This window comes from Aquila chrysaetos, chromosome 21 (assembly GCF_900496995.4).
Source record: "Aquila chrysaetos chrysaetos chromosome 21, bAquChr1.4, whole genome shotgun sequence".
NCBI classification, from domain to species: domain Eukaryota; kingdom Metazoa; phylum Chordata; class Aves; order Accipitriformes; family Accipitridae; genus Aquila; species Aquila chrysaetos.
In genome coordinates this window covers 22,482,530-22,506,278 of record NC_044024.1, presented here as the reverse complement: position 1 = coordinate 22,506,278, position 23,749 = coordinate 22,482,530, and the positions used below count along the sequence as shown (strand labels likewise).

The 23,749-nt window shown below is 43.6% G+C and overlaps 1 protein-coding gene across 3 annotated transcripts in view; it reads left to right on the top strand.

Annotated features, from left to right (window-relative positions):
• LOC115333495 (vascular endothelial growth factor receptor kdr-like) overlaps positions 1-23,749 on the top strand; it is a 140,640-nt gene that overhangs the window by 28,394 nt on the left and 88,497 nt on the right. For all 3 annotated transcript variants that reach the window (XM_029996483.2, XM_029996482.2, XM_029996481.2), the window contains exons 2-3: positions 9,696-9,792; positions 13,747-13,958. In XM_029996483.2, the coding sequence (XP_029852343.1) occupies positions 9,696-9,792; positions 13,747-13,958 (309 nt within the window). The remainder of the gene's footprint in view (positions 1-9,695; positions 9,793-13,746; positions 13,959-23,749) is intronic.

The window sequence follows — 23,749 nt, the reverse complement described above, 5'->3', positions numbered from 1 at the left end:
ATAGTTCTTGGAATAGAGTCAGCACAATTGCTTTCACTATTTGCAGCTGTACAAAACAAATAAGTTTGAGAGAAATATAGAGAGGTGCCAAATTCAATCCCATTGATGTGTGAGTGAACACAGTGTTTAGTGCTGCGCTGTGACACACACGAAGTCTGTGAATTACTGCTGTTGACTTTTCAGCCTTACATGTCACCTTTGATAAATGAGCTAATCTTCTGATAGCTACTCAAAATAATAAAGTAATTTAGTTAAGAGTTTTAAAACATTCCTTCCTTAGCATCCGTAACTTTCCAAGTAACTAGTCACCGCATACAAATTACCCTGCATAGAGCAATACTGATTAAAGGGAACTGAATGTAGGGTTTTGACAAGGTGGAATCATAACTTGATCCATGGGTTACTGTCTGTAGCTATGAGGAACTGTTGGGCTGATGTGCAATAAAAATATCCAGCTATCTATCCATCAATACACAAATATGCTCCCAGGAGTTTACCTGTGGTGACAATCCAGAGTTGACACAGGGACACAGGGAAGCCTGGAAAGGACCCAGTGGAGGCAGATCTAGATGGCCTTCTACCTGCCCATTTTCCTACCAGTGCTCTGGAGGAAGGGGAGAAATCTTGGCTAGATTCACTTCCAGATAAAAGCTGCATTGTATCTGAAGACTGAGTAGCAGTAAGTCCTCATTTGTGGAGTCCTCTGGGAGGAGGTGAAGGGCAGGCAGAACATGTGCTGTGGTGGACTGCAGTGAGAGTGAAGGGTGAACCTTGGGGCCAGAGCCACCAGCAGAGAGGTAGATCAGGCTCCTTCTCGCAGGGACTGCTCCCCATGGTAGTTCATCCTAGAGACCAAAGTGTGCCCTTGTTCCTCCTCTCACTTGCAGCCTTGTCTAAAGAACGTGTCCTCTCCTCAGGATGGTCAAGTCAAGGAAGAATGAAAGCTATGTCTATGAAGTGCCTATGAAGTAATCCTGTCTGGGAATCATTAGAAACACGCATCTGCAACCCTAAAGCTTTTCTCAGGAGAGCATGTTGGGGGAGAGGCAAAGACAGTTTCATACCTCACATTTTTTGATTTTTTTTTTTCTCTGAAGTCTTTAGCACATAGCATGGTGTCTTTTTTTGTGTGTCTTGTTCCCACTGGGTCTGCATATTTGCTAATCATGGAGATGTGCCAGGTCTTCACTTTCCCAGAGGAATTGCCATAATTTTGATCAAGAAATAACATTCCAGGCCTTTTTTCCATCGACATGAGATTACTGCATTTCCTAAATACTTTAAACTGTGCTTGAGTGCCTGGCAGATGATTGCAGATGTTGCCACCTCCTTTCCCAGATTTCATGTTTATTTTATGGCTGTAGATCTAAGTTCTCGACTTGTCATCCAGTTACAAAGAAAGGACATGTCCCCTCACTACATAACTCAGCATAAGCACAGGGTGGTGATATCTCTGTCATTCTTTAGGACTCCACACTCTGCAGTGTCAGAGGGAAAACAATGGCTCTGATTAACGAGCTGCTGCTGCCAAAGACCAAACAATTTTGACCTAGAGTTGCTTTCTGTGACCTCTTTCCATAAATCTGCAACTGATACAGTGATCCATATCATGGACAGCCAAGAAAGCACATGGCATTGTACGTTCAGGGAGTTGCCTTTGAGCAGGTGTAGTCGAACTCCAAAGGTTATGTTTTGATTACAGAAAAACAGAGAAAAGTTCCTGTTAATTGACACAGGGGTTTTAAGCGTCAGCACACAAAGCAATAAGGTGGCCTTGCTGAAGAGTTTCTGCTGATTACAGAAGGAAACCAGAGTGACCCTGTGCCACTTCATCAGGAAATGCTGATGCATCTATGGGTGAGGAAAAGCCTTGTAGGAACAAATCCCAAGAGCAGGGCCAATGTCTTATCTTATCTTTAAACACTTGCTCTACTTAGCAGTTGTTTTTACTGTGCTGTTGTTGATGTCTCCTCCGCTTGAGACTAATGATTTAATTTTTTGTTGTTGTCACTAGGAACATTTACACCCAAACTACTGTCTCTGGCTGAGCTACACAAAACTATTTGCAGCAGGCGGAGAAGAAGAATGGGTGTGAACTACTCCCCTTTCTCATGAGTCAGCTAAACAAATACTAGCTTCTCTGGCTTGGAAAATCAACAAAAACATGAAGCCTGTTGCTTTGCCAGCAGATACTCTTGGGTTAACACTAGCATTTGAATATCCTGAAAGAATCTTAGCCATCTCTCCTGATGAGTTTGTGATTGCTAATTTAATTTTGGATTAGCTTCTTCAGCTTCTGTAGGAATGGAAGCTCTGGCTCTGGTCTACAGGTTGCTAGTTCTGTGCCCACACACAGCATGCCTGTTGCACGACCACTCTGGGGGATTCCTGGTTATTTCTAGGTGGAAAACAACAGGAAGATATGCTTCTTGTAACCATTCCCCTGAAACAAACAAAGAAAATAGAAAATCTTTAAAAGTTGCTGAACCATTTTCCTGAAAAATAATCCTGCTTCTATAGCGGCAGTGTAGGCAAGGGAGACAATTTTGGCAAAAGATAGGGATGGGTATTCAAGGGCCCGCTGCATGTGGGCTCTTTGCTTTTCTCACCTAGATGATGTGTCGGGCTTGCAAGAGCCAGCAGAGAGGAGCACGCTCCTGGGTGCTTTAGCACTCTGGAAGTGGTTTCCAGGTGAACCCTGTGCTCTGCTCATGCCCCTGTTGCTGAGCTCGGTTGGTGGGGCTGGGCACTCGCAGCATTCAGCAGTCCCACGGGTGGGTTTCCCAGCTGGCAGGAAAGAGGATGGGTTGATCAATGGCCAAGTGACAGTGAGGTCCTGGTCCCTGGGCAGTGGCATGGAGAAGCAAGCTCCGTACAGAGCACGAGCTGTACTTTCCTGACGGATCTGCAGCCCATTTCCCATGCACTTTCCAGGGACAGGCTTTTCAAGGAGATTATATTTTCCAATTACAGTCGAGCCTGCTTCTTGAGTCCATTAATCATCTGCTTTCTTTGTGTTTTACCCTCCAATTGTGAGAGTTGTCATGTGTCTATGGTTTGGATTCCTTGGCAGAGGTGGTGGAGCTGTCTTATTTTAGTTTGCCCACTGCTTTGGGGTAATTTTTCTTGATTTTGCAATTATCTTGGAAGTATCATGTAACTGAGATATCCAGTCTGGGCATGCAGAGAACAGCTTGGCTACCAGACTCCAGCACAGGGAGTACTTGTTGAAGTAGCATTCCTACCTTGTGTGAGACTAGGACTGAGATAGGGTCTAAACTCCTACTCATCTTCTCCTCTAGGAAAAGTAGTTCAGCAGGGAATAAACCAGTAACCTAAAGGGGACTGGCCTGTAGCAGCACCTGATGAGGAAGTCACAGCCCCCCTACAATAAGTGCTGTACAAATGCATAGGAAAAGATGAAGGGTTTAAAACTTTTCAGACAAGTTAAAATATTATCCTCGCTATACACATGGAGAATTGAGACTTAGGAGAGCAAATAACCCCATCAAAACCAACTCCCTGAGAAAATCAAGAGAGAAATGAAATGGGAGAGAGGCAAACAAACCACATTAGGTCTAGAGGGTAAGTTACCCTCTAACAACCCTTTCTGACCTACGCATTCCCCAGCTGCAGCCCATCACAGAGGCCTTTGGCCTCTGTACTGGCTCGGTACCCATCAGGTGGCCTGACACAGAACTCACTAGCCCACAGGAAAGAATAAAATTGGGAGGTTTGTTCCTGACTTACAGCCAAGATCTTCACCACAAGAGCATCCCTCCTTCTTTGCTGGGAAAGTCAATGCTGGCAATAATATTTCATTTAGAAAATTCTGCATTTTGAATAGAGAGCATAGGACATAATGTCAATGCATGAGTCTAGCAGAATCAAAAATTGTATGTCCTTCTCCCACCCAAATTTACAACAAAAAGGGAGGAGGTGGGTCTTTTTAGTTATTTGCTGCTGTCTTTTTAAGCCTTTAAAATAATAGAAAATTACTTGATTATAACAAGTGAAAGCTGACTCCAGCAGCTGAAGACTTAATAAAGACACCAAATATTGCAAGGCTTGTGATACAATAATGCTGACAGTACTGTCGTGTCTTCTCTTTTCACAGGGGGTAACCTTGAAATAAATCCTAAAATGATTACAGGCCATTGGTTTAAACACACACAGCTTTTCAACAAATCCTTGAGCTTTCTAATTCCAGTGAAAATAGGATTTCCTTGGGGATATAGTCATGAAAATACCCTTTAAAATGGGTACCTGTTCATTTTTTAGATGCACTCACACTGTGTACTTGTGATGAGGTACCCTGGCATCTCAGAGGAAAGCATGTTGTCTCTCCTTCATGTCATTTACTGCTGCAGACACAAAGTCGTTTGGAGAGACTGAGCTTCACCAGTTTTACTGTGGCAGGCAGCATAGGTAACAGCTCTTCATCTGCATAATCCATATTATTGGTGGTCACCATATTACGGGTGACCAGAGCCACGCATGCTGTTCATACAGCCCCCATTAATTCCAGAGTGTTTTCAGAGCACAGATTATGCTCCCGATCCAGGCTCTGACTCAGAAATGCTTTAAGGTAAGCACGGCTTACAAAAGTATCCCCAGTCTATTGCCAGCAATGAACAAAACAGTTTTTAAATGTTGTGTATGTGCCTCTCCCCTTCCCCCACTAAAATCAGCTCTAGAACTCTGACTTCCAGTCCTTTCTAATGGGACCTGATGTGTCCTAGGGCCCAGATCTATGCACAAGAGTGACTTTACACACATGAATAGTCCCTGGAGTTCAACCATGTGCAAAAAGCTATTTGTGTGCCCAAGTCCTTGTGGAATGTGGGCCTTAGTCTAACCTGCTTCATTTAGCTGTCAACGCAGCAGTCTCTGGTTTGCCTAGCAATTATTTCTTTGTCATCTGATGCAGAGGTTAGGTGCTCTTTGATACTGTTCTTTCAGCCTTCCCCTCCTCTGTGCGCTGCAGTGCCCAAAAGGGATACATGGATCTCTTAATCAGATATCATATTGACGTTAGCTGTCACTATGTACGATACCTAGATACGTTCAATCTCACAAGCATTTGTGAGTGCTCTTTTGGGGCTAGCTACTGGGTAGTAACAGTGCCTAGAGGATGCTTGAAGGAAGGCTGTTACAGTAAGAAACAGAGATTAAAAATAGTTTTTATTCATGCTCACTGATGGTCCTAGCATGAACAATCAGGCATTCGCTTAGCGTGGGAGGGATCTCCCTCAGCCAAGTGAGACAGAGTTAGAAATCATCTGACAGAGAGGTGAGGGAGGTCACACATTACCCTCTGCCTGGGGATCCTCCCATGTTCAACGTTGGCTGCGCTGCAAAATCAGATTATCCCAGGAAAAACAGTTTTCAATACACTTTTCTTCCCTGGTTAATGTATTAGTCAACCTTTCACATTTCAATCCCAAGGATTTGTGTGGTTGTGCTGTGTTTGGGGTTTTCACCATCAAGAGCAGAATGTTAAAGTCTAAACTGAAGGTAAGAATAAACTCTCAGAATTAGAAACGGTGCAATGAGGCTCTGGACAGAAGGTCTGTCCTGACTCATGGCTCTTGCTAGGGGCTATCTTTAGCCTGGTGACACTATGCTCTTGAGTCTTGCTGTAGGCAACTTGCGTTGGCAACAAGTAATTGAGGGCAGGAACCTAACATCAGATGCAACACGTCACTTCCCAGGAGGAGCCTGTCTTTCTCCCTTGGTTTACAGAGGGGATGTTGTGCTAAAACCTATTTGTAGCTCTGCAGGAGGCAACGGGCTTTCTGCTAATTCTGCAGTATTATCATTCTAGCATCTTATCCCAAACCATGCCAGAGGATCTAAGAAAGGATGCTGCACCAGGTTCCTCACCCCAACCAGGCAGCAGTGTTAGCTTCACAAAGAAAACAGCAGGGACAGCCATGGTACCAATGCTGTTTCCTGGGCCTTTATACATCGTTCTGTAGAACAGAGCCTGCCAAGCTGTTTGTTCCTCTGCAGAGTTTTGCTATGGTAATGAAATGGTTGGCACGAGTACTTGTTTTTAATTTTATGACCCTTGTAGCCCTACAACAGGACCAAAATTATTTAGCAGAGAAGATGAGAATGTTATTTTAGGCCTGGACATTGTAATCTGAGCTGTGCAATCAGAGAACATTAGCTTCAGCAGGACTTGGTCCAGCAGCATGGCTCTCACCCCACCCTGGGCAGGTTGTAGGTCCTGGTTTTATAGCATACCACTGAGTACTACCTCAGAGAGATGTTTCTCAAGTCTTTATATAAAGAGTTTTTATATAAAGTGCAGAGTAGCTATGAAAAACTTTTCTTGAGAAGTGTGAGACATTTATTGATTAAAGCCATAAAACCAAAATGAAATACATTAAAATGGTGAGCATTCACATTCATTCTAAGAAGATGGAAAAGTAGTGCAACTAAGCTACATGGTGTATTTAAACAATGCTTTTCTATGGGATGCCAACATTGGGTTAACTGTGCCCTTTCCAGAACTAGATCGCACCTGCCTGTGTTTCACACCTCCTGGAATCAAAAGCTTACCAGCAAGTAAGACACCTGCACACCATGTCCCAGAAGACTCAGTCTTTGTACAAGCTAAACAGTATCTACCTCCATCCCAGTTCCCCTGGCGCCACTGACTGGTGTGGATGAGACTCCAAAGCTAAACGAATGTTAGGGTGCAGGATTGTGGAAAGAGGGTATGCACTGCCAAACACGATGCAGCCTACATGCCTGCTTCTCTCTGCAGGGAGCTGCTTGCAGCATCCTAACACCTTCTTAAAGCCACGAGTCTCCTCAAATATATAAAACAAATGTGAAAGTGGAGTAGATCCCTTTCTTCTCACCCAACATGCCCAAGGGCTGTCCCCAGCTTTGTCTCCAAAAAATGAAGTCCAGCTCTAAAGGGACCATGGGAGGTTAAAAATTTTGTGGGGCATCATCCTGCCAGTTTTGGCATTTAGGCGCCCTGATGTAGCACAGCCTAACCTTTTCCCCACTACTCGCTCAGTTTTGCCCTCATATTTTTTTTTTTCCAGTCCACTCAGCTTTGGCTCTGGTGTGCCAGAAAGGGCACACACTGTGTTTATATAAACCCTCTGTCACCTGGCAGCTGTGATCAAATGTGTGTGTGGCAGAGGAATTTCTCCTCCTGTCCTCCATGGGGTAGAAAAGCACTGAAATTACACTTTGCTTATTCTTTTCTTCAGCTCCCGAAGCCAAAATAAACTTTGGGAAAGAAGTAGCTCAGAAGTATAAACAGAATAATTGAAAAATACTTTTCTTTCTTTTAGCAAAAACAGTCTCAAATATTATAAAAGCCCAAGGCCTGCATTGCTCTCTGGTCACAATAGCAGCTTAAGTCTAATGCCAGCTGCCTGGCACTGCACTCCAGACCCTTCTGACAGTGTCACACTTGCTCATGAGAGGTAAAATTCAGGCCTGTTCAAAAGGCCAGCTCGAGACATCAGCTAAGCCCCCTTAAGCCCTAAGAACAACTGAAGGCACAAGAGGAAAGAAATAAAGGATTATTTCAAACCCCAGGATTTTCTAAGTCGAAGCAGCACCTGCCTGAAGTCACAGCATAAACAGCCCAGAACAGATCCCAGTAGTAGCTGTGTCCCAGGTGAGCTACACAGGACCCAAACAACCCTCAGCTAGCAAATTATGTGACACTTGACAAACATATTCAAAGCTGTTGGACATGTTTTGGATTGTTTTTGCAAAGCTCAGCACATGGTCTTAAGAGACGTGAAATACCTCAGCACCGTGAAATACCACGTGCCAAAGCTCAACCCATGCTCAGTGTGAACTGGTTGTTTCTAGAAACCGGAGGGCACTCGGAGCCAAGTGCAAGGCCATACTTGCCTGACAGTGTCTCCTCCTGCAGAGTTTGGGGCTTTTTCTGTTGATTCGTTGGTAAATGTGATGCTGCACCCTGCACATGTCATCTTGAATGTGTTTAGGAGTAATGGTACTTCTTGAAAGAAATGGGCACTGCAGGGCTAGAACCCACGGGCTATTTTGCTTCCACAGCATTACGTGCAATAGCAGTTTTTAGGTAGGGCCATGCTAAATAGTGTCACACACATGCACTGGAGGGAGTTTGTGTTGGCCAGACTCCAACTTCTAACTCTGCAAAGGACTTTGGAGATAAAGCTACAGTGTCATCGGTTATGCAAAACTAGGCGGGGGGATGGGGGGGGGGGGGGGATGTCTCTGGTGCTGAAGCAATGGCCAGGAGTAGTTTAAAGTCTCAGCTAGAGGTCTATAGGAAGGGTCACTATGCCTTCGAAGGGAGTCCAGCAACATGCTGTCTGGGCAGGATCCCCTTTGGGAAGGATTCTCTGGTGCTGTGAGATTAGCTGACCTCCGCTGAGTTACTGATGGGAATTTGAATGGCTCATGGGAGAAGCCAGACTCTCCAAAGTGGGAGTGATTGACTCTCCACACTGAAAGAATATGCCAGGCTAAGAGCATTTTACTCAAATCCAGCAAAAAAGAGATGAGAGTTGGGAGGTGGGAGGCAAGAAAATCACTGTTTCATCCAGTTGAAAAGTTAAACCCTAATGTTTCTCTTTTTGCTAGATATGTTATCTTCACTATTCTGCTGAGAATAATGCCTCTGTTATAAGCCCAGCTAAAGATTTCTGGCTTATCAAGTTCAAGGCAAAGGAGGAGATAGAGATTTGAAGAGCAGGAGGGGAAAGAAAACATACAGCTTTAATGTCAGAGCTTTGGAAATTGAGATACTTATCTAAGTCTGTTTTCTTCTTTCCTTGATTACGTTACTTTGAATTTGGACAAGAAAACCAGCTTGGCCAACCTCACTTCTGTTCCTTCTCAGTTTCACTTTCTGAAAATTATATTGTCATAGATGTACACTCAGATATGCATCTCACTGAGGACAGTTTCACATTCAGAAGACATTTCTGGAGCCAGGAGATGATGATGAGAGAGACCTTTATCACTACTGTCATTAAAAACCATTGTCATCAGAGACCTGACAAGCCTTGTCACACTAGCACTGATGATTGTGTCCCAGACACCACTGCAAATTTGCCCTGGAGCATTACACCAGTATACAGCCACAATGCCCACAAAGCAAGCAGCTCGCTATTAGTTCAAATGCAGTATTTGTGAATGGTGCTTTGGAAAACAGCAGGCTTTTTGATTTGCTTTTAATATAGCAGATGCTTCACAGTCGTGAATCAAAGAATTGCTCCCCAGAATTATTTGTCTTCTCTTCTCCCACTGATTAAAATGTAACGTATAAGCTCACACATCAAATTATTTCCCAAAGACCTGACTCCTTCCACTTTTATACATGTGTAAAATCCTTTTGAAATGAATCTGTTCTCCTAAAACTGCAATAATTCAGTAATAACACTAGCTATAAATAAAAGGAGCGAAAGACTATTAGCAGAAATGCAGGTGTTCAATGTTAGAAAAGAAAGAGATGAATAAAGGGAACTAAAAACAAACTAAGGGGATCTCACGACTAACTCCACGCTCAACTGAATTGCATCAGTATAAATGCAAGCACTGTGTAGGACCCCAAATTAGGGACTATTTACAAAACAAAAAGCTTGCCTCAACTGTATTGTGCCTGTTCTAACCATACTGAATAGCCTGTCTAATGATGATTTCTTCTTTATTTGGGTCAGGTCTCGCTGTGGAAGAATTTTTTGAGAAACCAACGCTAAGCACTGCAAAAAACCACACTGTCATCTTAGCAGGACACACGCTAAAAATAAAATGCAGGTAAGCATTGCTCCAGCCACACTGGATTTCCTTCGCTGTATTGATTACCTTGGCACAGTACAATTTCTGGGTAGGGTAGAGCAAAGACTGCTTCACAGCCAGCTGGGAAGCAGTGCTGTTTACCCTCACATGCATTTCTGTGTGGAGGAGAATTTGACGGGCTGTAATAGAGCAGGGAGGAAAGTCTCAGGTCAGCATTCAGCTTGGCCAGATTCTTTATGCTGTAAAGGGGCCCAAGCAAAATCCTGAGTCAGCACAAGGGAAAGCTTATGGGAGAGGGATGTACCATGCTTAAGGACATGGCTGGAAAATCCTCATCTGAAAATAGGTTCAGATTCATCTCCTCTGCAGCTAAAATCACTCTTTTGCTCCCTGTCCGTAAGCAAATGACAAACAAGATCACCAGGGCATGTCATTAGCTCTTTACATATATATATCAGCTTAAACTTCCTAACCTCAAATACCATCTAGCCTATAAAATGACATTTAAATAAACAGCAGTTAGTATGTATACATTCAAAGACCTGACCTGTTTAAACATATCATATTCTTTAAATCAAAGATAACCAGCACTCATAAAAAAACAGACTGCTGATATTGTAAATTACAGCAGCTCTCCAGTTCTTGGCACAATGTGTGAAAACTAGCCGTGCAAGAAACAAGCAAAATTCTGGTAATGACCTGTGTTTACAGGGAGATGATCCTCTGAAAATGGGGGATATAGTGTTTGGTCACAGCCAACTGGCACACAACTATACATAATACAAAGAGTCGGAGCCCTTTCTGTTGTGCCAAATATACATTAGCTTCCTCGGTCATACAGAAGGCCTGAGACTGAGATGTACGTAGGTGTTGCTTGTTCTGAGTGTGATTTATATGCAAGCTACTGTGAGAGATTGTTTTTAATTTTTTTCTGAGAGTGTTGGAGGAGAGAAGGCTTAAGGTAATACAAACTATCACAGTTTCTCTCTCACACACACATTATTTTTACACCTTCTTGCAAAGTCCCCTTGACTGTAGCCACTACATGGATGGTTTTTTGCAACAGAAGTTACTGGAAACAGTAAGAAAAAGCAGTGGGAAGGTGAATCTAAGCTGCAGTTTATGCTGACACATATGTCCCTTCTGATTTTTGTCCTACTCTATTTAATTCGTTGTTATAGTGAAAGGTAAATTTACTCATACTGTGTAAATTTGTGATGTCTTCTGGAGTGTAAGGCATTTTTTTCCAAATACCTCCAGCTAGCCGCGTGGCTTATGAGGTCAAAACAACCTTACAGTGGTATTTTTAGCTTGGCAAGGAGCAAGCATGATGGCAATAAAGTTTAAACAGTCCTTTAAAATCTAGATGCAGTGCTTCATAAAACACGTTATGTGGACATGAGTTTGGTGTAGTGCTCCAGGCCAACTGAATCAATAATTTACAGCAGTTCTCCATCCACTGCCTTTTTAATCTGTAGGACCATGCTATTTTTCTCATATCACCAGATGAATAAATAGATGAAGAAATTATTAGCACTTCAATCCCAAATTGCTTTATGGATGCAAAGCAATAAATCCACACAACAGATCTGAGAACCAGAAAAGTATGCTAGCATGCTGCCATGCTAGCATGGGAACACAGGCCTGGAGCACTTCAGTTCCTTGACTCTGGTCACGCAAGAGCTGGGAATAGAAGCTAGAAGTGTGATTTCTACACTTCAAGATTCCCTGCATCAGGTCTTCCCGCCTCCTCTAACACACCAGCATCTGCACACTCACAGATTAGCTCCGGACTGGCCCAAAGGGAGCTCTGAAGTCCTTCGTACTTCCAGGGGGCATTAGGGCTGTGGAGCACAGCACGAGGCAGCAGACTGAGCAGGTAACTGCCGAAGACTGCGGTACCTCTGTGTGAACATCCCTTCTCCCTTAAACTCCATTCATTTGAGCTTCTTGGCCAGGATTTCCTGGCTTTTGGCTGCCTGGCCAAAGCTACTGCTGTGACTCCTCTCTGCCAGACGTGTGAAAATCCCAAAGCCATAGCCAAAGTCTTCATCTTCCACCAGGATAAAATATGCAGGAGGAAAAAGTGGGCACATGTAAGGAAGCACAGGCGTGTGAAATCCCTGACCTGCTCTGCAGAGCCACTGTTGCAGATTTCCAGCCCTGATGGACACCAGGCTGGGTGACGGTAGAGGGGCAAGGATGTGAGGACATGCTGGGAGCTGGGTGTCTGAATGTGAAGTGGCATTGTTCCATATTCCGGCCAGGAGTCCCATTTCTTGACAGAAGCGGTCATTACGTCATTAACAACGTTAGTAAGGTAGGGAAAGAGCACTGGGTAGGGACCTCTGTGTCAAAAAATAATTCAGTGCTCTGAGGGACAGGAAGCTGGTATGACGGATGAGGTGGGGTTGTCTAAGTCAACGGTGCATCCAAAAACGAGGGTGAGGCTGTTCACCAGGGAGGATATTCACACTTTTCCCAGTGCCCTTGTTCAGCTCTGTGCTGGGAATAACCTCAAGAGTTCAGCCCCATGTCCGCATCATCTTCAGGAAGGCGACAAAAGGACGGGCAGAAACGGGGGCCAAGAGGAAGTTTGTTTAAGTGTCACTGAATTTGCTGGCAAACACGTTCCCTTATTGCACCTACTGCACCACTACAAAGCCACCGGCACAGAAAGAGAAGTTAGAGTTATTAGCTAACTGGAAACTTCACACAGCTTGCTTGTTAGACATGTTCAGTATTAGCATCTCTACACTGAGTTGACGTGTCTGGACTGGATTTCTCCCTGGCGACATGCAGTTGGGGAAATCCAGAGGTTCTTACTCCTTCCTCAGCTCAGCAAATGCCATTGGGTCAATGGGAATTCATTGAGTGAGAAGGGGTGAGTCAACTCCCTGTCCTTTTGAAGAGCAGCTTCTCTCTGCAAACGCAGACAGAACTGCCTCTCTCTAATACTAACTTCCTCCCCAGAAAAATCCATAGACCCCCATACCCCACCAGTTTCCACATTGACCACCAAAAACCAGTCTGCTACAAAAAGACCATAATCTTCATCTCATAAGCATGTATAGCATGTAGTAGTACATCATCAGAGCCCTCAAAGTGCAGCCTAAGCAGAAGAGAGCTCCAAGAGCTCCTGCTGCCATGGTGTGGCCTGATGTTTCCAGCACAACAGGACTAGCGCAACCAGTGCCTCTTACCGAGCTAACCTAGATCAGTTGAAAGCTCTCTTTGAGTCCTGTAACAGGTTATCAAAAGGCCTTACTTTTTGCTGGTGAACTACGTAGAATTGCACTTGGCATTAGCTATGATCATAGATAAGACAACGAACGGGTCAGGTGGGTGAAATGGTGTATCATCTGCCCCGCTAGCTTTATGTTCAAACTGCTGTGACAAGGTGAATTGAAAAAAAATGTGTCTTGAGCAGATATTCTAAGATTTGTAACCTGATTAGTTCCAGACCCTTCACAAAAATCAAGACTGAGTCACTGCTGATTAAGCAAGAAAGGTGATGTGAAGTTACATAAATGTTATCTCTCCATGCAGCCTTAGTATAAGAAAATATACATTAATTTAGCTGTTAAAATACGCAAAGTCCTCAGCTTGGAAGAAACATATAATTTTATCTAGTGCTTTCTAATGTTTGTAGTGGCTAAAATATAGTGCTATAAAAACAAACTCATGTTCAGGAAGTCTGTTAAAATAAAAATCAAACTTTCCTCCAGGAGCTAGCTTGCTACAGTTCCCACAGACTATTTCAGGAATCTCCCCTGCTCTGGGGAAGAGTGTGGGGTGATCCACCTTAATTCCTTATGGGTGGAAATGCAAACACCCAGCAACCTTTATCATTCATTTGCAAATGACAAGAGTAGGAACACTGGGAACATCAATAAGAGTTGGCCAGAAGGAAGCCCAAATTTTGTCTGAAGTCATGAATCTATCTTTGATTTTGGTGTGTTGTGTTGACAGGGGAGCACCTTCTGTAAGCTGGCTTTTGAGGGGGGACCAGAAGGAAGACCCCCGAGTGCACATAAGTAACTGTCGCAATAACACAAGGCAAAGCTGCAGCATGCTCGTCATCAGGAAAGTCATAGCTAATGACACCGGTTACTTCACCTGCATTCATGATGACTCCACATCTAATGAGGATCTCACAGCCAAGATCTATGTGTTTGTTAAAGGTAAGGATTTCACTTTGGTTTTTTGTTACGGCTTTTTGGTAATATAAGCTGTGTTCAACTGTGGGATCTGTGCTAGGTGGAACAAGCAATCCAATTCAGACGCTTTCACAAATCCCACCTCCCCACCGGCCCAGCACTGCAGCAAGCACCAGCTTTGACATTTTGAAGAGGCTGGATATATTTGGATTTTCATGCCAGCTGAATTCACAGGTGCACAGATGTAAGAACCAGAAATTACCTACCTTGTTCAATTCTGGGACTTGAAAACTGGATTGTCCCATCTAGTTTTGTGTTCCAAATAACTGATACACTGATTTCTTTAAACCTCTTTTCCTTTTAAGACTAAATTCTTTTATCCTAAAGGGTTTTGCTATCACAGTGCTTTTCCTAAGATTCATCCTGAATAGCCAAGTCCTCTCTATTTCCCTTCCTCCCCAGGCATGAAACTCCCCCACAACATTCTTTGTAATTCCTCTCTCTCCTACACATTTGTATACTGCTTTGTCCTTCACATCTGTGAGACATACTTAGCAAAGCTGGACGACTGCATTATACATATTTTATTGTAAAAAATGCCCCATTGCTCATTTCTGTTGTCTTTGAGCTGCCTCTCCCCATGTGTCAGAATCATTGAGTTCAGAACCAATAATAAATGGAAGCAGAAACTTCGGAGGAGCATAGTCCTCTGATTAACTGAATATAACATACTGAACAACCATTTCAATAATACAAACTTTTGTTAGAAGAATATTCCCCAAAAATGCTGGTTTGTTTTTTTTTTTTTCAAATCTACTTGACAAATGCATTACAAAACCACTGAATCATCTTGGATCTTCCAAGCTGAGATTGTGAGTAGTCAGATAAAGGAGCTGACTTTTAGTGTCTTGAATAGGGGATGACATGAACTCCATTGGTGGTGAATAGGCTTATTATTCAGTTCCCCACAAATACTCATGCAAATGAATTAATTTCATTTTTCTAGTAAATGCTAAAATGTGATTCTTTGAATCCTCTTACTAAAACAAATGCTAGAGAGGCAATGAGTTTGTCTGATATTATTTGAATAGTTCAGCAAACTTATACTTGCAGAAAACATATATTTGCTGGGCAGTTCTGATAGTCTCATGGTATTGCTCATGATGGTGAAACTATCATGAGGCATGACTTCCATCTCAAGGGGCTTGTGATATACCCACACAGCTAAATTCAACTTCTGCACTATAGGTGAACACACCTGTTTGCTTCATGTGGATGACATTTTCCTGTCTCTTTATGCCTGTTGAAAATAGTCCCTTTCTACCCTTATCCTGCTTTCCCAGCAACTCTTCCTCTTATCGGAAAGCAGCTTTTTGGTGTTACTTGTTAGTTCCTGCAGTCATTTTTTTCTCCCTTTCTATTTCCTTTTTTTTAATTTTTCCCTGTTACTCTAAGCCCTGGTTGCTTTATCCACCCCACTTCTTGTGCTGAGCTGTTTCCTTTTCTCATTACGCACTGCTCAGATGCCCCACATCTAATATTGTTAACCCAGCCCAATGCCTACGCATCAGGAAACAGTGCACTGAAAACTCAATTCTCTATCCTGATTCAGTGCCCTGGCTGGCTACCCAGGCCTTCATTACTCTATGGTGGGAGCACGTGCAGGAAATGTTATGGATCTTTTGGGACTGCCTGAGCATTTTTCTTAAGAAAATGTCTCAAGTTATGAAATGCTTGCCAGCGATGCACTTGGAACAGTGCTAATCTAAAAAAAATCGCAGGATGTCCTCTTGCTTGCCTGAGACTGCTGTGCCAAGGTTCCCCTGAAAAACAGCACTGGATGGCTGTTTCCTCTAAAGCACCCTCCAAGCCTGTCCTCTCTCAGAAGCAATTTAATTGTGTCATATGCTGTCCCTGCTCTACAAGCTCTTACTCAGCCTCCTGTGCTTTAAAAGTTATGGAAGGAAAAGTGGGTAGAAAATGAACCAGCTTGTACTACGCACTCCATGGGTGAAATAGTGAGAAAGGTAAGTCAGCAGGGACCCCTCTGGTCCATGTCCTAGCAAGCCAGCTGCTCATCCACCCCAAAGCAGAGCTCTGCCACAGCAGTTCAGTCTATAAGCTTGCAAGTGCCTGCTGGGATCTGGCCTGCCAGTCTGAGGAAGCTGCTTGGCCCCAGTGAAATGAAGCTATTTATACCTCAGCATGGATGCTGTCCTCAGGGCATGCTCTTCCTCCCATTCAATTTCTGTGTATATTTGTTGAAAGCCAGCAGGCTGTTTTGGGGACAAGAAAGCTGTTCTTCAGTGAGGGCTGTACGAATTGTGGAGTTAAGTAAGGCATTCAGAATGTACCTATGATTTTCTTCAATATTTAAACATGCCTTTTTAAGGAAATTGGTCCAACGGTGTCTGGACATCACTGTGAAACCCATCAGTTGTCTCCAAGTGAAGAAACTCACAGTTCCCTGTGAGTGCCAGACAAGGGTGAGGTCCAAACAACATCTCTCCGGACGTTCTGTGGAGAGAGGAGTGCTCAGCGGGGTGTTTATGAGACTGAGCCAGGTGGAGTGAGAAAATGTTGAGCCAGACCCTGAAGGCTGGAGATTCCTCTGAGGTTACAAGCCATTATTGCCAAAAAAGGAAGGGGAATGGTATTTTTTCCCTTCATTCCTGGCCTGCTGCTTGACACCGAAATGAGAACATGATTGTATCGGAAGCCCTGCTTATTGGCTATTATTTCCTGTGCTTGCTTCTGTTTTTACAGCCTCCCTGGTGGAGTTTCTAAGCTCTGTCAGAATCTGGCATTCAGCAGCTCTCCCCCCCGGTGCAATTGAGCTGTGACCCCTGCACATCAGTCAGATCATAAGGGACCTGAAGGCGGCAGGGTCAGCCACCATGCCTCAGCTGTGCACTGACAGTCTGGAGGGAGGGAGAACTCAGGATCTTAATCCTGAATAATTGTTCCCAAGGCCTTTTCTGCTTCCCGCTGCAGCTGCAAGTCCCAAGGATCGTAATTAATAAGCAAGACCCCCTTGCTTATTGTAATCCCCTTCTCCTGTTGCCCATCTCCTTGTTGAAAGTACAACGTAGCTTAGGGCTGGAACAGAAATAGTTGGGCGTTTTTTAACTGCGTTGTTTAACTTCGTTGCAACTCTGAGGGATAATCTCTGCAGCGAAACGCAGCTTCTGGTCAAACACAGCATTGCAGTGCTGAACGGGAAGAGCAGCCAAGCAACTCTCTCGTGGCTGCTGTCAGAGAACAGGGTGCATGGGGGAAGCCCACCCTCAGTTCACAGAATACGCTGTCTCTGCTGAGCCAGCTCTCAACCAGTAGCAGTGAAGACAAGTCTTCACTGCAAATTAGCTGCCGACATAGGAGCCCACGTCAGAAAGTCTCATGTGGATGGCATTTCCACTGCAAATGCTGCCAAAGCCAGCTAGCCAATGTCATTTGCTTCTATCTATCTCCTGCAATTACCCTTCCCAACCAAATGGATACTTCCCTGTGAGGAACATACTCATTTATTTCAACCTTTGAGATTGCTGTGCCAAAGGAAAGGGCAGGCTGTCTATTTTGTGTTAAACTATAGAGAGCCCTCTCTACAATGTTTCCTAGGGCACATATAAAATTTAACATGGCTTAGAGAAGGAGGAAAAAAAGACAAATCAAGCAAAGATTCTCTTCACCTTCCCAACGGACTATCCCAGGCCCCAGCCTAGACAGAAGTCAGGACTTGCAGCTCTCAGCTATTTGAAATACTGTTACTGTCAGCAAAGCAACTGTCTCAAAGTAAGATAGTCCTCAGGGGTCAGCTCAAGAGCTCTCTGTACCTGCTGAAATGCTGCCTCAGCTTTCGCAGTGATTTCCCCTTGCTCTCCTTAGCTCTATGTAGCAGTAAGGGATTTGCTACACCTTTTTGTACCGCTCAGTCAATGCATCAGTAGGAAGGAGCATGAGCTCAATTCTGGTTTGCTTCTCTCCATCAGTAACTTGTCTGACATCATTACTGTGTAAACTGGAACTGGTCACATCTTGCCAAATAGCATCTAGAAAAGTTCAACCAACTTTCCAAGCCATGCTTTGATTCCTGTCGACACACCCCAGTAGTACTGCTTTGCTAGAACTGTAGGGCTAAAAGAAGCAATGTCCTCATCGCAGACATGGGGCGAGCAGGCCAGCAACAGACATCCTCTATTATTTTTTATGCAAAGCAGGGCTGTTACTCTGTTTCTTGAAATAATTATGGCCATGATAAGAGCCAGTTCTCAAATAACCGCTTCAGAAACATGACTCCCACCTCCTCTGACCAAGATACTGTAATTGGCACAAAATTACGTATGTGAGCCCAATACATCAGTGTTGGTTGCTGCACAAGGGTCCAAGTACACCGGGGTAGAATCACCAATTCCTTTTTTTGCCTAGCATGGTTCACTCTTTGAACGCATAGATTGGTGAACATTTTAACAATGTCTCCCCACCCAGAGCAATTCAGCTGCTGGTGTTTCACCATCTCAGTGTTACTGTGAGTTAGGAACATGGCAGGATTGAGGGAGTAATTTGTTTCCATACATTTGGTTTTCAGCACTGATGTTCATGGGAACACAGTGTAACTAGAAGAATTTGAGTTCTGGCTCCTTCTAAAGTTCATACAGACACCACGAAGCGCCAGCACTGCGGGCTTGAGCCAGAGTACAGTCCTGCCAGGAGTCCAGAGCACAAGAATCTGAAGCAAGACAGACTTTTATATGGGAGCACAAGTTCTGTTAAGGCTGTCCTGAAGGAAAAAGGGGGATGCATCCAATCAGCTTGTCCTGTCAGAGCATGCATCTCACTGCTCGTCAGCTCCAGCAGCAAGGCATTCCCAAGAAAGGGTATAAGCTCTCCCTTGCTAATGCAAAGAATGAGGAGGAGAGGTGGTACAAGTACTGCATCAGGGTAGAGTGTCACATCAACCACAGTCTCTTCTTTATCAAACAGTACAGTCCAGAGATGTGAAGCCCCAACTTCTTCATCCCTTCCCCACCAAGGGAAATCTAAAGAGGATGGAAGTGCATGAAAGCACCCCTCACATGAGATCCTATTTTGGTTCTGATGGTCTTTGAAGCTGATTTCTGCCTCCTTAATTCTCTTGACAGTTCACAGAGATAATCCGAATGTGAGAAGCAGAAATGCAGGGCCAGGGTGACAGCCCTGACTTGGGCTTTGGCTTGCTTTCCAGGAGATATTACCAGTGAGAACAGAGCTGGAGCTGCATTTCTTCTTTCTTACACGCTGGAGACACCGAGACAGTTACACTTGCTGCCAGACACTCAGCAAGCTGAGATAGGCAAATGCTGTCCCGTCTGCTCAGTGTGGAGCCCAGCAGATAAGCTGGCTGTCTTGCACAGACTGGTGGAAGGGTTTGGCACCATATCCTAGTGTTTAGGGCCACGTGACATGGGAATATAGGCTATGTCACTGTGCAGGACCCTCTCTGTTGTTCCTCAAGTATTAAGGGCTGGATCCAAGGGAAAAGTAAGATGTTTTCCATTCTGAATCAAGACCTTCAGTATCTTCAAATCATATCCTAAAAGATCACTTTTAAGTGGAGGAGCCTTGTAAGATATGATGGTGAGCAAGCAGCATAAGTTCCTGGCACTCGCTCAGTGACAGCACTTGATATCCCAGCAGGAAGAGGTAATGATCCCCTCCTTCTCATTGATAAAGAATTTCTAAATGAAAGCCTGACAGCCAAAATTACACACACAGTTCTCCCACTTCTTCCTTTCCATTTCTTATCCACTCAGTAATTGCTAATTGCTGAGCCTTACCCAAGGTCTGCAGCTGGCAGCAGCTAATGTAGGAGACCTGTTCTTAATAATGCAACTTCAGGTAAAGCTGGTCAATATTTTCTACAAAGTCTATGTCTGCCTAAAATCTAGTGTTAGGAGTCAGAGTTTATGAATTCTCCTGATGCTTGAAATATAATTTCAGCCAAAGTATGGAGACTTGTTTTTTTTAAAAAATAAATCTTTCCATGTTGGTTTTTATTTGTTTGACAATGAATGAGAAGCATTTTGCTTCCACAATTTTTGAAGTAACACTTTTTAAAGTTATTTTTCTCTACAAATATTCTTGTGTTTCTAACAGTAATCTCCAGGGGAAGAATGTATTTCATTTGACCAAAACAGAATGCTTCATGTTGACTCAGAATGGCTTCTGGGGGTTTTGCAGTCACTTTTGTTTTGTCTAAAGAGAAAATATTCTGCTTTCTGTTTAATCTAAACATTCCACCACCAATTCTTTTCATTGGGCTGCCAGACTGAAAAGTCCTTTATTTTCAAAGATCCAGTTTCAAAACAAGTGACTTTATAGAAGTTACTCCTGTACCTAGAAGAAGCTTTGATGGGTTACCAGGAGGAATGCAGCAGACTAGGCAACTTCCTTGTAAAGCTTTCCAAAATACTCTGACCAAAGTGTCACTTAACTGCTAATAATCCCATTAATGTAAAGAACAGATTATAAACCTCCTCAGTGTTTTTGACCTTGATGAAGACAAACTTCATGTGGATTATGTCAAAACATGAATTTAAAGAACCTGTGAAACTCTGCCCAGGCTTCCCAGCTAAGGTATGATGGAATGAAGAAAATAAATAGTGAGGGTGAGAGAATTATCTTTAGCAGGAACAAAGTGAGAAGCAAAATGAGAATGTTCAGGAATTTCACAGACATGAACAGCCATGGATGACTGTCCTCAAAGGCCATTCAGTGCTTATCATCTCTGTGGGCTGGTGGATAGTATCTGAAGGAAGAGGTGCTGTTATCTCCACAGCTTTAGATATGATACAAATATCATGAGACAAATTGCCATCACGGTGTACGAAACACGAGCAGAAATGAAAAGCACCCAAAATCCTGTACAAAATTCTGTGTGTGCATCTCAGGAGGATGTTCCGAACACGCAGGCAGGCGATACAATGCTGAAGAGTAAAGAGCTGTAGGAGAGAGCCCGAGTCTACAACATGCTGGGTTCCTGGGCTGCAATGCTGAGGGCTTTTAAGTCCCTCTGCTTCATCAGCTGGCAGGACGGGCCCCATGAGCCCTCTGGAGACTGGGATTCAAATGGCAAGTGAGCTTGACATAATTACAGACCTCCACTACTTCCTGGTAGATAGTCACCTATATTACAGATAACACTAAACAAAAGAACAGATGTCACTGCGAGGCAAAGGAGTCCCATACCAGTGTTCACATGCTGTCACTGCGGAGGCTTGAAGAGAGAACTGTACGTTCCCCTGGCAATTGCCATTACACCGCTGAGTTAAAAGGGACCCTCCCTAAGCTCATCTCAAGCAGCAATTAATCTCCTTCTAGACAGAACGAGAATTTAAACATGAAGGGCTTCACTGCCTGAAGGTAAACAATGTTCTTGTAGGCACTTGACCTTTGAGTTGCTTTTGTGTGCGGCATGCTTGATTTTTCTGCCTGGCTCTGTCCCCGTGGCTGGACAGCAGGCCCCCTTCCCCTCCACTGTCCCGCTGCCTCTGTTTCCTTCGCTTTGCTGTTTGTGTTCCCTCTTGAGCTGTGCTGGGTAAACAGTAACACCCTGGCCTGGCTGCAGTTTCCTGCAAACTTCCACTGACCTGAAGAGCTAGACAGCCAGTCTGAGACCGAAGGGAAGGGGCCTTTCCCTCGCCTTGGAGCTGGTGCTGCAGCTGATAAGTCCCTAACGTGCTACAGCTCTTGTCTTTCTTCACATGTAATGAGCTTTGCAGCCCATGGTAAATTATTCTTTTCAACCGTCCTATGGGAATTGGTGGGTGTCTCTTTATGGGTGAGATTCATAGGGCGTATTACCTTCCCAAGTCAGGAGGAACAGATGTGCCAAGCTACAGGGAAATACCCTATTTTCACAAAGCGTTTCTTTGCTGAGAGTTTTTTCCCTTGGAGTTCAGTGCTGGTAACTGCAGAGAGGACAACACCTGCATTTCCCATGCCACAGCTCTCCAAATTGCAACAGTTGAGTGCAACTGATTTACACCATCTGGAATTAGAGATCTTCCTTGAGGCTAAGGTTATCATTTTTAAAGAAAAGTGACCCTGTCCCTTTTGTTTCCAGAAGTTCTGTCTCTGAGAGACTTTTTTACAAGGAGTTAACTGATTGCTGGTTAACTTAAGGTGGTGAACATGTTTGTAAAGCTGGCAGTGACACTCCCGATGCTCCAGCAGATCATTTTTCCATGCCACAATCAGTCTGAACTACTTAGGAGTTTCATGAAGGATTCACTTTTTTGTCTGCACAAACCATAACAAAGGTATCAGCTGGCAGCTGATTAGTTCCCTATTCAGTATTTATTCTTTGTCATTTTGTTAAGATCCAAAGCTGAGCCACTTTATATTTGCTTATCTGTTAAGTGAACAGTCAGGCTGCCTGGAAAGTGCTCTTGCTTAGAGCGTCTCCTTCCCAATGCAAGTGGGGTCGGCTTGCTCCTGCTTATGTGGGTTTTTAGAGCAGCTGGAGTGAAGCACAGCAGACTGCAGGACGCACAGAGATTTGCTCCATTGCTCTGTGTGCTGGTACTCTTTAGTGCATGATGATATTATTTTTTCTTTTGCACAGACTTTCACAGTTAGGGAGGAAAAAAAGCCTCCCTGGCCTCACTGACATACCCAGGGTTATTTAGTGAGTGCTTGACCTTCACCTGCAACTGCCTTTTCCTTTCATTCCGGAATCACTTTCCACTGATGGCCAAAGTGTAGACCTAACCTCATGTTTAAGCTCTCACGCCAAAACCATAGTGGTTTAGCCCTGCAAGTACCTGCCACCTTAGCATCTTCACTTGAGGAGCTGCTCCACTTACTCACACAGGTATCCCACCCTGTTTAAGAGCTCCAGTATTGCAGATTGAAATAGGGAGGAAAGGAGGCCTTTAGCAGACAGAGAACTCTCTTTAGGCTAAGGCTATAAACTGGATAAAGCACTGAGATAACACAAATTACAGCCATCTGCTTACTGCACAGGGCTCTAGGAAACCTCACTTACTGTAGGAAAGAGAAGGACCCATAAAATATAAACCCTTTTTCTCTCTTTTTTTTTCAAAACAGAGTGAGAATAATGTCCACGAGACCTGATATCCACCAGCAATTAACAATCAATTACAGCTCAAGCCATCCTTTTCCTTTCCCAACGCAGTCTTTATAACCCAGAAACTGCCTTTTGCTGTTGTTAATTGCACAGTGATTTTAAAACACTATCTAGATTTCACATACTGATAGTAGAAGGCTAGATTTATGTATTTTGGCTTCCAATTCAGATTATAGCTTATTATCTGGGATAGTGTAATTCTAGCTACTGGCTAGACATATGGCAATTCAGGTGCAGGCTGCTATTAAAAATCAATTAGGAATGAAATACACCTTCTGTTACGTACACTGTAAATTCATGCTTCCCGTTTAGGTGTTTTTCACTAGTTTAGTATCACCATGATGAGTATCTGTCCTATTTACAGCTTTAAAAAGCAGACTATTTTTAGGTCTGTTGTGAATCTGAAAATTTGGTAGACGTCAGTCTTGGAGGTAGGGAGAGATAATGGAGGAGAATGGGGTTAAATAATTATTTTTTTTCCCTGAACAGGAAATATTTTTGAGAAATTTTATTCTGTTTTGATTAAGATATTTCAATCATTGCATAATTCAATATTTTCTGACATTTTAAGATTATTTAACTTTTGCTTAGCTGCCTTCTTTTGATTTATGTTACTTTTTAAACAAATAGTGCTATTCTGAAATTCCCTCTAAAAATACTGGCACAAATATTTTTGAATTCAGTGTTC